At 44.5% G+C, this 15,264-nt stretch overlaps 1 protein-coding gene across 1 annotated transcript in view; it reads right to left on the bottom strand.

The window, feature by feature from the left end:
- LOC115239785 overlaps nucleotides 1-11,824 on the bottom strand; it is a 58,800-nt gene extending 46,976 nt beyond the window's left edge. The window contains exon 1 of the mRNA XM_029814495.1: nucleotides 8,852-11,824. Within this exon, the coding sequence (XP_029670355.1) occupies nucleotides 8,852-10,873 (2,022 nt within the window). The 5' untranslated portion in view covers nucleotides 10,874-11,824. The remainder of the gene's footprint in view (nucleotides 1-8,851) is intronic.
- Between the last annotated feature and the right edge of the window lie 3,440 nt (nucleotides 11,825-15,264).

Below are 15,264 nucleotides of genomic sequence, written 5' to 3'. Positions count from 1 at the left end.
AAATTATTATCATATAAATATTAATTAATTTTATATCTAAACATTGCTACTCAAAAATATAATTTAAAACATGTAATGTATATTTAGCAATCAATATATTCTTATTCTGATATATATCCTGATATATATAATATAAAAAAATTAATATTTGAGAAATAATATACATATATGATCATGATTATGTATCTCATTTCTAACATAAAAAAAGATTAATTTCAATGCTATTCTAAATCATCTGATTTATACGATACGTGCAACGTTATTTAACTATGTACGTAACGTTTAATCTCTCCTATAAACAGATACTATCGGTTTTCATTGTTTGCTTCTCTATATTGTTCTAATCAATTATACATAGAAATTGTTATCAGTTGCTATCAAAGATAGAAAGAGAGAGAGTTATTTCACTGCGATCGATAATTAAGAAAAAAATCGATAATCTATTAGCAATTCCGTTAATACACGAGAAATGCCAAGTGACGCTCTCGTCGAATTATATAGTCAATTAAACCGAATAAAAATAGATCCTGCGAAAATAGCTGCGCGAGATGCGCAATATCGCGAAAAAAAACCCGAGTATCTTTTTATACGAGGTCTTTGATAGGAACCGTTGTCGCGGAAACGTAAAGTGCGATCTTAATGCGCCAAAATCGTCACGCAAACAGCTCCGTCAAAGTTCCTGGCCAATTTACACATTTCAACGTATCCGGTACAGACAACGTGCCATTCATGTTGTTCTCGATCCATAAACAATACATCAATATTCACGTGTCAGGAAATTCGCGATTAGTCGACACGAAAATTCGTGAGCAAGGAAAAACTTGGTTGTTTTCGATGTTAAATTGAGGATGGGCAAATACGATAGTGTACACGTGGATCATAGATTATTAATCAGGCTCAAATTAATTGTAAAATGCTATCGCGTACGTGATAAACATTAATCTCTTTCGTTAAATCTCATTATACTCCATTATAATATAATCCGATAATATTTATCTACAACAAAATTAGCGACGTTCTAATTTGGAATTTTGCTAACTTATTTTATTTTAAGGCTCCTCTGTGGCCCTTTCGAGGCCAGGATTTAACGGCTAATGCGGGAAGACAAGAGACGCTAAAATAGACTTAGAAATAACTCGGCAAAAATCGATTCACGACCATTATTTTCCCACTTGGGATTTGATTGCAGGATCATCTGATCCTCGTGTATTTTTACATTCCGCCGATGGGAGGAGAGAGGATTGTGCACGGAGATTTAACCGTCATTCTCACTCCTCTTCAACTCCTCAGGAGAGTCTAAGAATGCCCCGGTCCATATATCACTCGTTCTCGGATACGGCGGATTACTTTAAAAATGCACGTACGTGCATGTACAGGATTAGGCGGACTCGCGCTTGACCTTTTCCACTCGCAATCATGCAATCGCATTTTAACTTAATCGATAAGCCTCTCGCAGAATTATCTGGACCACGAATCTGATATGCGTGTACTTGTCAAGACGCATGTTCCGGAAATTTTCAGAGATACAACGCATATTGTTCAATTAATGAAAATGTATACAATATAATTATCTTCTACGCGAGTAATATTTCTGCCGTTTTCGGTTACGAGATAAAAATCACTTGTAAAATGTAGCTTAAGTTTTTTGCCGATGTTAGGAACAAAGGGATTAAAATTATCGTAAGTGTTGATAAAAAAAGATGCCTTTCCTGCGATTAAACTTGCCACATAATTGAACTTTGTCAATAATATTTTTTACCCCGACGATCATACAACTGCGACTCTGTCGCGCGCGAAACAATAAAAGTACTTAAATCAGCTCGTCGAAACTTCACGACGTGACGTAAAAATTGAACGTTCATATGCATTTAGAGTATGCTCCCGACAGAAACTTCGGTTACTTAATACGCGCATAAACTTATCTCGAATGGACTTCGTCTGTACGTTGGGAAAGTGCAGTACTTATTTATCTACGCGAAAGCTTTTCTAATAAAAATCGCGTTTTACAACTTGTAGAAATTCTCATATTTTTGCAAAATAATTTTGCACGATTGCGAGCGTGGTAAGTTAAATATAATTTATTATAAAAGTCTACTAAAAAAAATAAATAGAGAAAATAATTCAATTTAAGAAATATGTATGTGTGCTCCAGAAAAAGGAAGAGAAAATGGCGGTTAAAATATATATCTTTCTATCAATTGATATTAAAATACCAACTGAAATCGTCGAGATTGGCAACCTTTTACGAATTGACAGTAGCCTACACATACCGGACGACAGGATTATAAGGGTACTTCTGGTCACCCCATCGATTCAATAAGTGATAAATATGACCGCCATACTCGGCACGTAAGCCACATGTAATATCCTCTTTCCGTGATGCCAATACCGGTTTATATCATAATTTTTTCATCTTTTAAGATGGCAGCGCGGGTAGAATCAGGTCATAATAGGATTTCTACTCGAGGGAAGGATACTACTACGGATCTCTACTATATACCGCCAATAGTTCCTACAAAACGAGAATGAGGATGAAAGAGGGTAGAAGAGAACCGGGGAAAGGGGAGTTAGAGCGGATGAGAGATGAGCTTTATTAATGCTATTGTGCGAGCACTTTTCCGAGTGTAATATACGAAAGTACAATCGTCTGTAAACAATTTTATCATTTTTCCATGTGCATAGAATTAAACGCGATGCGATTAATGAACGAGCGCGTTAATGATATTAATTCTAACGCGAGATCATTACTATTCGTGCTATATAAAAAAAAGAAAAACTAAATATGTGTAGCAAAATCAAGATAAAAATATGATCGGTAAGATATGACATATGATTTATACATATATTACATACATATTACAGAGAAATTTTTCTTCCTCCTGCTCTTCTCTATTTTTCGAAATAAATTCAATATATAATAGTGTGTGATACAATTCTTTTTCCCACTTTCTTTTATTGAACTTTGATAACAAACTATCTTCTCAACATTATTTTTTTTAAACCTCGCTGATAAATTTACGACAATTTAATTCCTGAATAAATTATCACCCAGACTAATTTTTTTTTTTAAGTAGTATAACATTATCAATATAAGGATATAAAGTTATCAAGAAAAATGAATGGATAAGCTATCAAAAATTAAAATAAAATTGCCGCTTATAAAAATAAATAATTAGTAATTATCAATGCATTATATACAAGATGTTTCACTAACTCCCTTATACGCTATTTTTTAAGAATCAAATATCGATATAATTTTTTTCTAATTTTATCGGATAAAGAGATCTTTCATATTATGTAGTAGAACAAAAATTTTACTATGCAGTAAAATAAAATTTTAAATTTATTAGGGAAACACGAGAAGGGCATTAAAATTTTTATATGTTAATAATTATCAAAAAATAATATTATTTCTTCGTTTATATTTTTATTATTCGTTATCCATGAAATGTATACATTTCATACATGTGTCTATGAAAATGTGTATATACATAAAATATAATTTTCACAAATTCATTACCTCCAAATTAAAATAAAAAATAATCTAGTACTCACTAGCACGATGCGCAGCAGCGGAGTTGTAGCAAAAAATGTATCATTGATCTGTAAAATACAAATATCTAAATTAAAGAAAAATGTTTGATATATTTAATATTGTAAAGAATAATTATTGCATTTAAATAAATTAATAAAATAATTTAATTTAATAAAAAACGAGTGCATATATAGATAAGAAATAAATCAGCAATTAATTTCATACATAACAATTAAAAAATTAAATAAATTATAAATTCTGCTCACCTTACGTTGCTCCACCGTTGCCTGATGCCTCCCCGGGCCTCCTCCTCCACTCTTGTTCGTTCTTCGTAGAATTCATATGATTCTCACTCGCGGAAAGACGATTAATTATAATTGCGCGCACATTAATCATCAGAATACGACACTCCCGATAACTTTATTATATTATGAAAACAACAAAGAGGGGCGAAGCTATGAATACAAAGCTGCGAAAATCGTTTCGGCCGAATTCACGCATCATTCAAATATTGATATTGCTACTAATATATGATGTATAGCTCGCATTTGGAGACATTTTACTATTTCGTATTATGATATATGCAAATAAATATACGAGTTAGAATTAGAGATAATTATTCACAGAATATAACATCCGTCGTCACTTTGCCGATAGATTTCAATGAAATAAATCCACGTTTCAACAAATATACACCGATGTACAAATTTTAGCCGGATTTGTGCTACGCAATTAACGAAATACGAAGCTAATCACTATATTTATTAATAAATGCGTCGCGATGCCCGCCCGACTCAAAGTCGAGTTCGTTCCATGTCTACTACGTTTTATCACTGATCGAATAAATCGGAAATATCAGCAAATTTACTCGAAAACCGCTACGCGAATCGAGATAATGGCCAATTAAGACGCGATGGATCGTCCGAAAATATATAATCAAAATACAATATTTTACACGCGATTGATTTTCAACGCGCAAAACCCGCGAAATTTGCGCATTATTAACAAAACGGCCGATATATCACGTTACTATTCATTACTTAAATCACTCGGTGCGGCGATCCGTATATTACTTCGCGTTCTCACAATGGCGAACAAATTAGATTTAAATCGGCGAAAAATTTCAAGAGCGCGATATATCCGAATCCAAGAATGTCGTTAAAGAGACAATTACCGTTAATAAACGCTGTAGAACGAAATAAAAATTTATAATTTCCACTCCTTGTCGCTTCGATTTCTACATGAAACGTATTAGCCGAGCGAAATAATCGTGCTTCGATAAGTAGCTACCCTCTCAGTACGCTTACGAGTCGTGTCAATCTCGCGAGAGTTGATTAATATCACGCACACGCACTGATAATCTCCACTTGTTCACACGAAATATAATCGTGTTTCGAAAGGTAATGCGAAGAAGCGTAGAACGTCGTAGTTCACCTACCGACCCCTGTCGACCTGCCGGCATTGTCGCCGGTCGCCGCACGAATGATAATGGAACGCGATCGCGTATCCTACACGCGGTCAAAAGACACGCACCTTCGCCGCGCCGCCAAAACAATAACAAGGCCGCGCGCCGCATTCCTTAGTATGTTTATATTTCGCCGCGCGTTGTATACCTCAATATGTTAATAGTTTATACACTGCCGCCACATTTTAACGAAATATGTAATAATATTAAGAAACACAGTAGTATCTCGCGTTATATTAACGTTATGAGATAAGCATCGGCAAATCGGCAAGTATGTTGAATATATTCTATTCCTCGCGATTTTAAATTGATATCGATGGATTTTGATCGTACATTGTAATGATTATAACATAAATATAAATAATTATAAGTGATCGTTGAGTCGTAATTTATTCACGAATCAAATCATCATGAATTTATCGCCTTTTTGAAAAGAGATTATTAAGAAAATGGCTATTTATCTTTGCTTGTCTACAAGTCGTGATTTATTGTTAAAATGATGATAAAAATAATTATATCATATTTGTATGTATGTATATTAAATTTATTATAAAAAATATAAAAAGCAGAGTAAAAAAAATTTCTTGATATTATGTACATAATATATATATTATTAAGTATATATTTAAAATATATAGATAGTGTTTCGTAATTATATAATATTTTAATAACGTATTTAGAGATTAATGAGAGTCGAGAATTTTAATATGAAAATTTCGAAGACAATAAAGTTTTCTAAAAAGTATAGCATTTAGATTGTCATTAAAGAAAAAGGGTTAAATAATAATAATAATAAATGCGCATAAACAGAGGTAAAAATTGTTATTAATTAATATCAACTGATTACTGTAGCTAGCATCTACGATAAAAGATTAAAAGGGACGTAATCGGTTGACAATAAGCAGAAAAATTAATATCACTTATGCTGTAAAAATCAATAGCAGATAACATATTATACATATTATTGGTTTGAGTGTTTAAATTATATTCGATATCAATTTGTGAACCAATTTTAATCATATTTATAATTCGGATATTATTATGATTTCAATTGTCATATTATAATTTTCGACTTTAATTTCTCCAAAATATACATATATAAAATTAAAATACTGTTATGTGAAACATTTTGTATAGAATACACATAACAAGAGATAATAAATTTAAGGCTAAAAGATAAAACAAATAAAATATAAAATATGACATTGTCTGAAAAAATGGGCTACGTATTTCGCGAGGAATAATCGTATCTATTTTCTGCCAATTTTACGGCACCCCGTATGGCAAAGTACAATGTAATTCCCGCGGTTGTAGCAGATGTTCTCTCTATTCACGTTAAAAATAAAACAATAAACAATCAACGAGATGGAATTCTCTTCGTTAGCCGTGCTGTGTTTTGTAGAAACGTCAGCAGGTAAATTTGGACAAATTTACTCGGAACGCCGCTCGCAGGAAATAAGATCATCTCGCTCTCGGAAAAGAGGAAACGGGACAAGGCAAGAAGGAGGAGCGCCGACGATAAATTAAATCTTGCTTTTAAGAGCATTACTTTACCGGTGGAAACGCTCATTAATGACGATTGTGAGGGGATTCATTCGCCGTAGGATGCATTCCACACACGTCGCGATGTAGTTTGCCAATAGCAATGCGGTAACCTCTCGAAACCGACTGAGGAAATCAATCCGCGTCTCGATCTCACGTAACAAACGAACTGAATTAAACGAACGTGGATCGTATTTACCAGAGCCGAAAGCGCTTTTGATATATTTTCGTGGATATAAGAAAATGATATCGGAATGTAAAAGAATAAATTTATGAAGCGAATAAATCGTACAAAATACCTAGCAAATAATCGGTCTCGAAAAAAATGACGTAGCCAATTTATTCTTGCGTAATTATATCCGTTAGTATCTCTTTTTCACGATTGATATCGCGCGTGATAAAAATACAAATTTGACGAAACGGAAACAAGGGGAATAAGGGTTGCCGATGATGCATCGTCTACCGGAGGCATAATTTTCGCGGAGGCATAATATCGCTCATTGTGAATTGTCGCGCGCAAACTTTACCGTGCTCTTGTACACCCATCGACGACGACGACGATGACGATAATGCGAAACAAAGCGAAGAAAGACAGACGTATTGTCACGGTCGTAGCATTAGTTTTAACGCTCGTTGAATGAGAGCCAGGCCTCGATCACTAAGCGACAATTTATGCATCGGCGTTATCTGCCGGACAAGATAGAGAAACATCTGTGTTCATTAACTCATTCGACGACGACGACAAAATGCTCGCTTTCCAAGGCATACACCCACGATTTACCATTCTGTCCGTCAATTAGTCCCGCCTGTCGTAGACACCGGGACGTCTATCGATAACCCGCGCGCGAGTCGAATAATTCGTCTCGCTGCAATTGACCGCCCCCGGATTATTATATACGGTCGTTATCTACATACACAAAAGAACCTAAGGGGAGAAGATATATTTTGAATTTTCCTTCTCTTCGTTCCTCTCGGATTTGTATGTACGAAGACACGAAGATGCCTCCTCCAAATATAGTCCACTACTAGTGGTTAGTTACGGTTATAAGCATCCAAGAGTTAAAGCTGCGCGACTTGGCGTACGTACTTCGAGATTTATGCGTCTAAAGATGTAGGAAGGAAGAGAAGAAGATCTATATATACGCGTTTAAAGACGTTCGTGCAGCGGAAGCTCCCGGTACCCAAGGAGTCTAAAGAATCTTTCTCGAGTATTCCAATCCCGAAACTCGCGAAGAACGCATTTTATATATAATATTATTATAATCTGCGCATCTTACATATTATAATACGTAACACGCTTCGCATAATTTACACGCTCGCTAAATGGCGAATAATTCAGCTCTCTCTCTCCCTCTCTCTCTCTCTCGTTCTCTCGAAGCCGACAAGAAATCCGGCTTGTGGAGAGATGCAGCGAGTAAATTCACTGTATCCTACACTAGCGGCAAGTGTGATGTGAATTCTCGGTAACGAGAATTCACGAGAATTTCCAACAACTTCGCCCGCGCCGAAGGCTGCGTTGCGATGCGCGAAACTCTTTCGCGTTCCAATCAACGAGCGATTTTACGCGCACCTTAATCGCTTACTTAATTGTTCAACGAATAATTGCGTACGAGCCGTTTCTTCAGCTAAGCACATACAATTTCGAAACATTATAAATTTCAGCGAAGTGCGACTATAAATTGGCGCGGTGTATTCAAGCAAGATTTTCGAGAAACGAGACATATTTAAAATATATCTACAGTAGTGACCAGAAATCTCTACACAGAGATTCAGTGTATTAATGCAGATTACAATGGGATATTAAATGTTTCATGATTATAACGAAAACAATGGTGACTTTTACAGTGACTTAATTATTATTCCTATCTAACATTGTATATTTTTTCTGCCCACTTTCCAAATTAAAAAACAGGCATAGATTTTTATAAATAGCATAGAATTCATTGCAAATTATTTAAGATAAATTTATCTATAATATATTACAATTAATATATTACTATATAATATATTACTCTATAATATATTACAGTATATAGTGCTTTTCTTTATAAAAAAGTTATCAAGATTTATTTAAATTTTGTGTTACAAATAAATTCAATATAAATTGTCAGATCGTTTACGAAATTAATACGTTTTTCAAATGTCAAGATACATGAAGAATACTTTACTGAAATTTTATTTTCATTTAAAGCAGCGAGCAATATCTTTCAAATTGACAAAGCAACGAGTGCGAGTAAATCACGCTCGAGATACTGTAAACAATGAGAGTCTCCCTGTATCACGAAAGGTATAGAAATTGAGCCTCTTACCTTGCAATGGGTGCAGTTGTGGATGACGGAGTACGGCTGGGCGCAATCGTAGCGCGCCAGTACTTCCTCGAACTCGCAATGCAGCCTCGCGGCCAGGGCATCGATGATCAACAGCTTGTCCAGGGTATCGGCGCATTTCTGGCCGCCGTTTAGCACGTCCTCGAGCGGGCCGTCCTTGCCCGGCGCCAGGGCGTTGACCACCGCTTGCTCGCAGCAGTGCCGCAGACGCAGCCTGCTCACGAACCGATATCGATCCTTTCTCAGGGAAAAATTTGGCGTACTCCGACCAGAATCGTCCCTACAGATCTTCCCCTTGTGCGACTCCTCGAGATATAAAAGGCACTGTTCCCGGGCAGTCCGTACGCCCTCCTCCTTCTTTTTCTCCTCGCCGTATCTGTCCTCGACCCCCGTTCTCGTCGTCGTCGTCCTCGCGCTGTTGATTCCCGCTCTCCCCCCGATCATCTCGTTCTCATTCTCGCACGGCATCGGACAGGACTTGGGCACTTCCGGTGGACCGCAGCTACCTTGAAGATCGGCCGGCGCTGGTCCCGCCAGATCGCAGGCCGACAGCCAAGGATTCAATTGGTTCACGTCCCAGTTGTATATTGTTCTGTCGGGAAACCGTGACTGAAGCTCCTTTTCTCGACCCGAATTCTCTCGCTTTTCTTTCCTCTCTTGCTGTTGCTCTTGCTGCTGTTGCTGGTGATGACGATGACGCTCGTTATCGGTATTGTAATCGCTACCCTGAACGTATTGTTGCGGTTGCTGGTGCTGGTGTTGCATGATGACCGTCGACGACAAATACGATACATCCGGCGGCGAGGCGTTCCCTCGCTGCGCGGGATTCTTGATGTGCGCGAGGGTCGGATTCTGCGTGAAGGTCGAGGTAAAGTGACCCGAGGGACTGGTCGAGCACAGCAGGGGCCACGCCAGAAGATATAGCATAAATAGCAGCAGCCTGTAATAACTCCTGCGTGTACGCGGCTTCTCCCCTGTTCCTCCTCCTCTCCTCCTAGTAATTGGCTTTTGGAACCAGGCAGTGTTATCGCTACGTCTCCATCCTTCTCCCTTTCTTCGTCCTTGCCCGTCAAACTCCTCGTCCACTGTCGGGTGCTCGCAATCGTAATTATCGATGCATTCGCAACGACGATCCTCTCTCCCGTCCAACAATGAGGATGGCGATGCCCACTGATGATCATCCTTAGGCACACCACGATTAATTGTATCCACCTCGGCGCGGATGTAGTCCTCGCGAGGCGCGTTTTCTTTCGCGTCTCTGCGTTCTTGTTCGTTACCCGGAACACTAACACGCGCGTCGTTGTCGTCGTCGTTTCCATTTTCGGTATGCTTGTCATGGTCCTCTTCGGGTCCACCGTGAATCCTCTTTCGCTTGTAACGCGTTCGTCCTTCGTCGTCACCGTCGTCGTCGTCATCGTCGTCTCTGTCATCGCTATAGGCAGTGTAAGCAAGCACGTCGACGAAAGAAACAACCGAGGCAGCCACGTCGGGCCTTTCCTCGGGGATCGGTCCTCTCTCCCGTCTTCTCCGTGCCCTTCCTCTTGCTCTTCGAGCGAAACGCGGGGCCCGTCGTTGAGGCGACGGACGGTCGACGCAGAGAATGCGCGTTCGCGCGGGCGGCGCGCCGGCAAAGACGACGCCGACGTCGGCGTCGCCGTCGTAATCATTCTCGTCCTCGTGATCCTCGTGGCAATCGCGCGTGCGTGCGCGCACCACGCCGCGCGAAGCGGAATCACGAGGGACGCGAAAGGCAGTGGCAGTTCCGGCTTCTTCATTATCATCGGGCCCGTCGTGGTGTCGGGCCTCAACGCGATCGCGAATCGATCCGGAAAACGATCTGGTCGACGCGGCGCGAACGAACCGTACGCACTCGACGAGCGAGGCCGACGACGACGACGACGATGACCATAATTGCTGCTGCTCCTTCTTTTCCTCTCTCTTCTTCTCTCTTCTCCGTTTTTTCGACGTGGGTGGTCCCGTGAGTCCAAACGGATCGAGCCGCATGGGCGCGAGGAGATGATCGGGGACGCTAACGTCCCCGACGTCCTGTCGTCGCGCTCCTCCCCGTCGACGCTCCTCGGCGTGCAACGTGCTTCGCCTTCTTCCACCAACGACCGATCTTGTCGCTGCCGCCTCCTGTTTGCCGGTGTCGCGCACGCCGGCCGACGACGACGATGATGATGATGATGGTGACGCGGGCTCGCGGTGGACTCGCGGCGTGGATGATCCGTATTGCGGCCGGGCTGCTGCAGGAGGCCCCGCATCGCTGCCACCAAGGCTGAGGCCCGCCTCTCGGCACGCTCTCTGTTCCCCGATTCTTGACTCCTCGTGCTTCCGGGACGCCGCTCGCGACGCGGCCTGCGACGCTGATGCTACCGTTACTTCCGCTATACCCGCGGAAACACGATTCTCTCGTGCAACGTGACCGATTCCGAGACGACTTTGCTTCCGAGTGTTTCCTCGGAGATATCTCGGAAGAGATATCCTTACGCCACTCGATAATTCGCGCCAAATACTTGTCGTTTTTCTTCTCCACCGCGCAGCGACACGCGTCGACGCCTTCCTGGACGGGTAATCGAGTCTCGGCGTCTCTCCGCTCTCGATCGGAAAAACGCTTCGTTTTTTCTCTCGCCGTTTCTTTTGCCGTTTGCGTTTCTCGTCTCTGCGATAGTGAACGAATTCGCGCCACGGTAACCCGCGTCGTCGTCCCTTTGTCGGCGAGCGTCCGTTCACCGGGGTATTCCCGCTGTTCGATGATGTCAGCCCCGCTCGTGCGTATCCCGGACCAGTTGCCCAGGTACCTGCCTGAGCGGTCCGGGTTGGCGGGGCCCTTAGAAGTTCCCCTGGACCAGCGTACCACGGCCGACCGAGACAGCGATAGTCGCGGCTGCTGCGGTGGTTGCGGCGGCGACGACGACGACACCGGCCGCCGCCGCGAGGAGTTCCCTCGACGGCGACAGCAGCAACGGCAACGCAACGCGCCCGTAGTAATAGTCCACCACCTCCGCTTCCGCCTCTTCTTTCTGCCGCGCCACCTGCACCTTCTCCTGCACCACCACCTCGTGTCGCTCGCCGGCCTCGCGGTCTCTCCTCCCCCTGTTGCTGCTGCTGCTGTCCCCGCTGTGCCAGGTGTTGTGCGCCACTTCCGGGTGAGCGCGACGACGCCGGCGGCGGCGGCAGCTCTCGACGCGCGCGACGACGTTGCGTGTATCGAGGACGACCTGATGCGAAAGCACCTGAACAACACCCGCTTCGTCGTCGTCGTAGTCCCCCTGCCGAGGCTCGCGAGCTCCCAGTGCGGGGCACTGAGGTTCATGCTGCATCCTGAACGCCCGGCTACGTACCCTCCTCCTCCTTCTCTTCCTTCTCCTAGCACCCCCTGCTGCTGCTTGTCGTCGCCGATGATCACGGCCGGTGGCGGCACGACAGCACGCACCACCACGACGATAACGACGACGACGACGACGACAACGACGACGACGACGACGACGACGACGACGACGACGACGACGACGACGACGACGACGACAACGACGACGATGACACGGACAAGGGCGGTAGTCTGTCGAATCGCCGCACCCGAGACCTCATTGACATATCCCGAGGCACTACGCGTCGGTAACAACCGATCCAACAACCCGACGCGAACGTCACCCACGGAGAAGCGAAGTAAAACCCGCGCTCACTCGAACCGAGTCGGGAACATGACAACGGTAAATGAACACACGGCGAGCTTTGGTCACGGCGATGACGTCTCGATGGTTCTTCGGTGGTGCTGAACGAGGGAGGGAGAAAGAGTGAGGTTATGGCGTTTCACCACTCGTACCACCACCGCCACCGCCACCCTCTCTCGCGCTTGCCTACACACCCGAGAGAACGGGAGGACCGATTAACTAACTGCTACAAATGATGAATTCCGCACGCGAATCGAAGATCGCACGCAGGAAGAAGACGACGATATCACGGCGACGACGACAATCGGCAGACACTAACGGGTATCTCGCGACCGCGGCGAAGATGAGGCGTACGAAGGGGCATTATTAAGAGGACGTCGTCATCGTCATCGTAGCGAGGGCCGACGCGACGCTCGCGACGCTGGATGTACGCGCTGGAGGCCACTCCGTGATACTCGGAACCCTGCTGCTGGTACTGCTGATGCTGATGCTGGCACCACCGTCGTCGCATCGGCGCATTGTCACCCCCGTGTGTGCAGCCTTGTCGCGGCGCGCCCGACGATTCCACTCTCGTCTCTCGGCGATAAACGGCGGCACGAGCCGCCAGAAAATAATGCTCCGGACGGATGATCGTAGTAGATGATGCTTGCGATGTAGCGACGACGATGACGGGTCGGAGAATTAATGGCACATTCACTTGTCGTATCGCGTAAGTCCAATGTCCTCGGTGAACACTACGAAGATTTATCCTGCCCGTTGATGTTCCTTCCACCTTGATTCCGTTCTCCTTGTAATAGTTTGCAAAAAGATATCTACCTAACTTTACTCCCTTTTCTTTTTCTATCTCTCTTTATCTCCCTTTAACGCACCTATGATATCATTACACACACGTGCGGCAGCCTGGCACGCGCACGGATAAGGATGAGACAATGTTCCATTTATGCACGCGCAAGCATATTCCTCCTCGTCCCCGCGATCGGCCACGGGATTACCGATCTGTATCGATAATTGATATATTCGTTATTCCTCTCGTCGCGCGCAAACCTTTCGCAGTATCAATTTCTCGCGCTGCCTTTTGACGTCAATGATTTATTATCGTGCACTTGGTATGTAAGAGACGCTCGACGATCGTCGGGCACGATCGCGCGGGTATCGAGTGCGTCGATCGCGGGCGGATGAGGGAAGAGGGAATGAGGGTGAAAGGAGGGGATGTTGTTCGCGCGACACGAACGAGAGCTTCGAGAGGGTTACGGCGAATCCACTCTGTTCGCGCCCCCCCGAACGGGGGAGGATAGACCCGCGTCGGATTGCGCGGCGACACGGATCCGACGTATCCGGATGTTACCCCCCCCGAGATAATAGCAAGTGCTCTTTCTCTTTTTCACCCTCTATCCTATCCCCTATATATCCCTATATCTCGGCTCTAAAGGACGGCGACGGTGACGACGACGGCGGCGGCAGCGGCGACAGCGACGGCAGCTACGACGACGACAACAGTCGTACGTCGAGACGGGCCCCGGCGATGGAAGAAGGGACGACAGGGAGCACAGCGGGTGAGCGCACCAGGCTACTAGTAGAGCACACACACACAACATGTACAACACACCACTCTTGCTTGCTTGCGATCGAGCGCGCGCGCGCACGTATCGATACGACGACGTTACAAAGAAGAAGAGGAAAGAAGAAACACCGCGAGAAGCGCGACCCGCGCCGACATCAGGCACTGCGCGCCAGCTCGTTATCGGCTAGCTCCCGTACTACACGGACGTACCCGAGGATCCCTCTTGGAGAGACTCGCCGCAAAACTTCGGGGGAGAGCGCCCTCGATCTATCTCTCTCTTTCCCGTGTCTCCCCGTGTCGCGCGCGCGCACCACGCATCGTCCGTCTCCCTTCTTTCATCACCCTCCCCTGACCATCCTCTTGGTACCCACTATTTCCGTCCTCCTGCATCCCGTTCTCTGCCCGCATCTCTCTCGCTTGTTTATCTGCTCCTGATATCTCTTTCTCTCTCGTGCACACGCTCAGCATCTCCTTCTTTCCCTCGCCCTATCACTCTCGCCCCCGCGGGAAGAGATTTGCAGGGCGGATTCTTTCTCCTCGCGAAAATTGCGCCACCTGCGTTCTCGTCCTTGCACCCCTCCGATAACGCGATTCCAAAAGAAGGGTACCAACAGGGTACGCTTGACAACGAAGTCTCCCATCGTCGTGATCATCGTCGCAACATCATCTGGCATTCAAGATTTTATATTTCTCGTTTGCGTATTTCAATGACAACCACGACGACAACGACGACGATGGACGTCATTGAGCATGGGTCGCCATCTTCGTTCTCGCGCCGCTCCCCATCCGGGGACGGCGGCTTCGAGCGCTTCCACCCCCCTTCTCCATGCGATTCTTCCCCTTCGCATCCTGCACCCTTCGTCATCCCCTCCGTCCACTCGGCGCTACTCTCCTCGCTCACCCCCTTTCACTCGCCTCTTTCCTATCTTTCTTCATCCCCTCGCCCTTTCTCTCTTTCTCCGACTTCTATCTCCCTCATACCCTAAGAATCGCTAACCCCTTTCACTCCTTTCCCTGTGTTTTCCCCCTCCAATCTACTCTCGGCGCATACGGCGCTACACACGAGATCGCCTCAACTTTTCTACCCTCTCCTTCCCCTAACATCCGAAACCAGCCCCCGCGGAGGGTTCTTCGCCAGCCTCTGTCTTCTTCTCCGTGGT

Source organism: Formica exsecta, unplaced genomic scaffold (genome assembly GCF_003651465.1).
Source record: "Formica exsecta isolate Colony F162 unplaced genomic scaffold, ASM365146v1 scaffold395, whole genome shotgun sequence".
Classification (NCBI taxonomy): Eukaryota; Metazoa; Arthropoda; class Insecta; order Hymenoptera; family Formicidae; genus Formica; species Formica exsecta.
The sequence above is the reverse complement of the archived record's forward strand: the minus strand, read 5'-3'. Positions and strand labels throughout refer to the sequence as shown.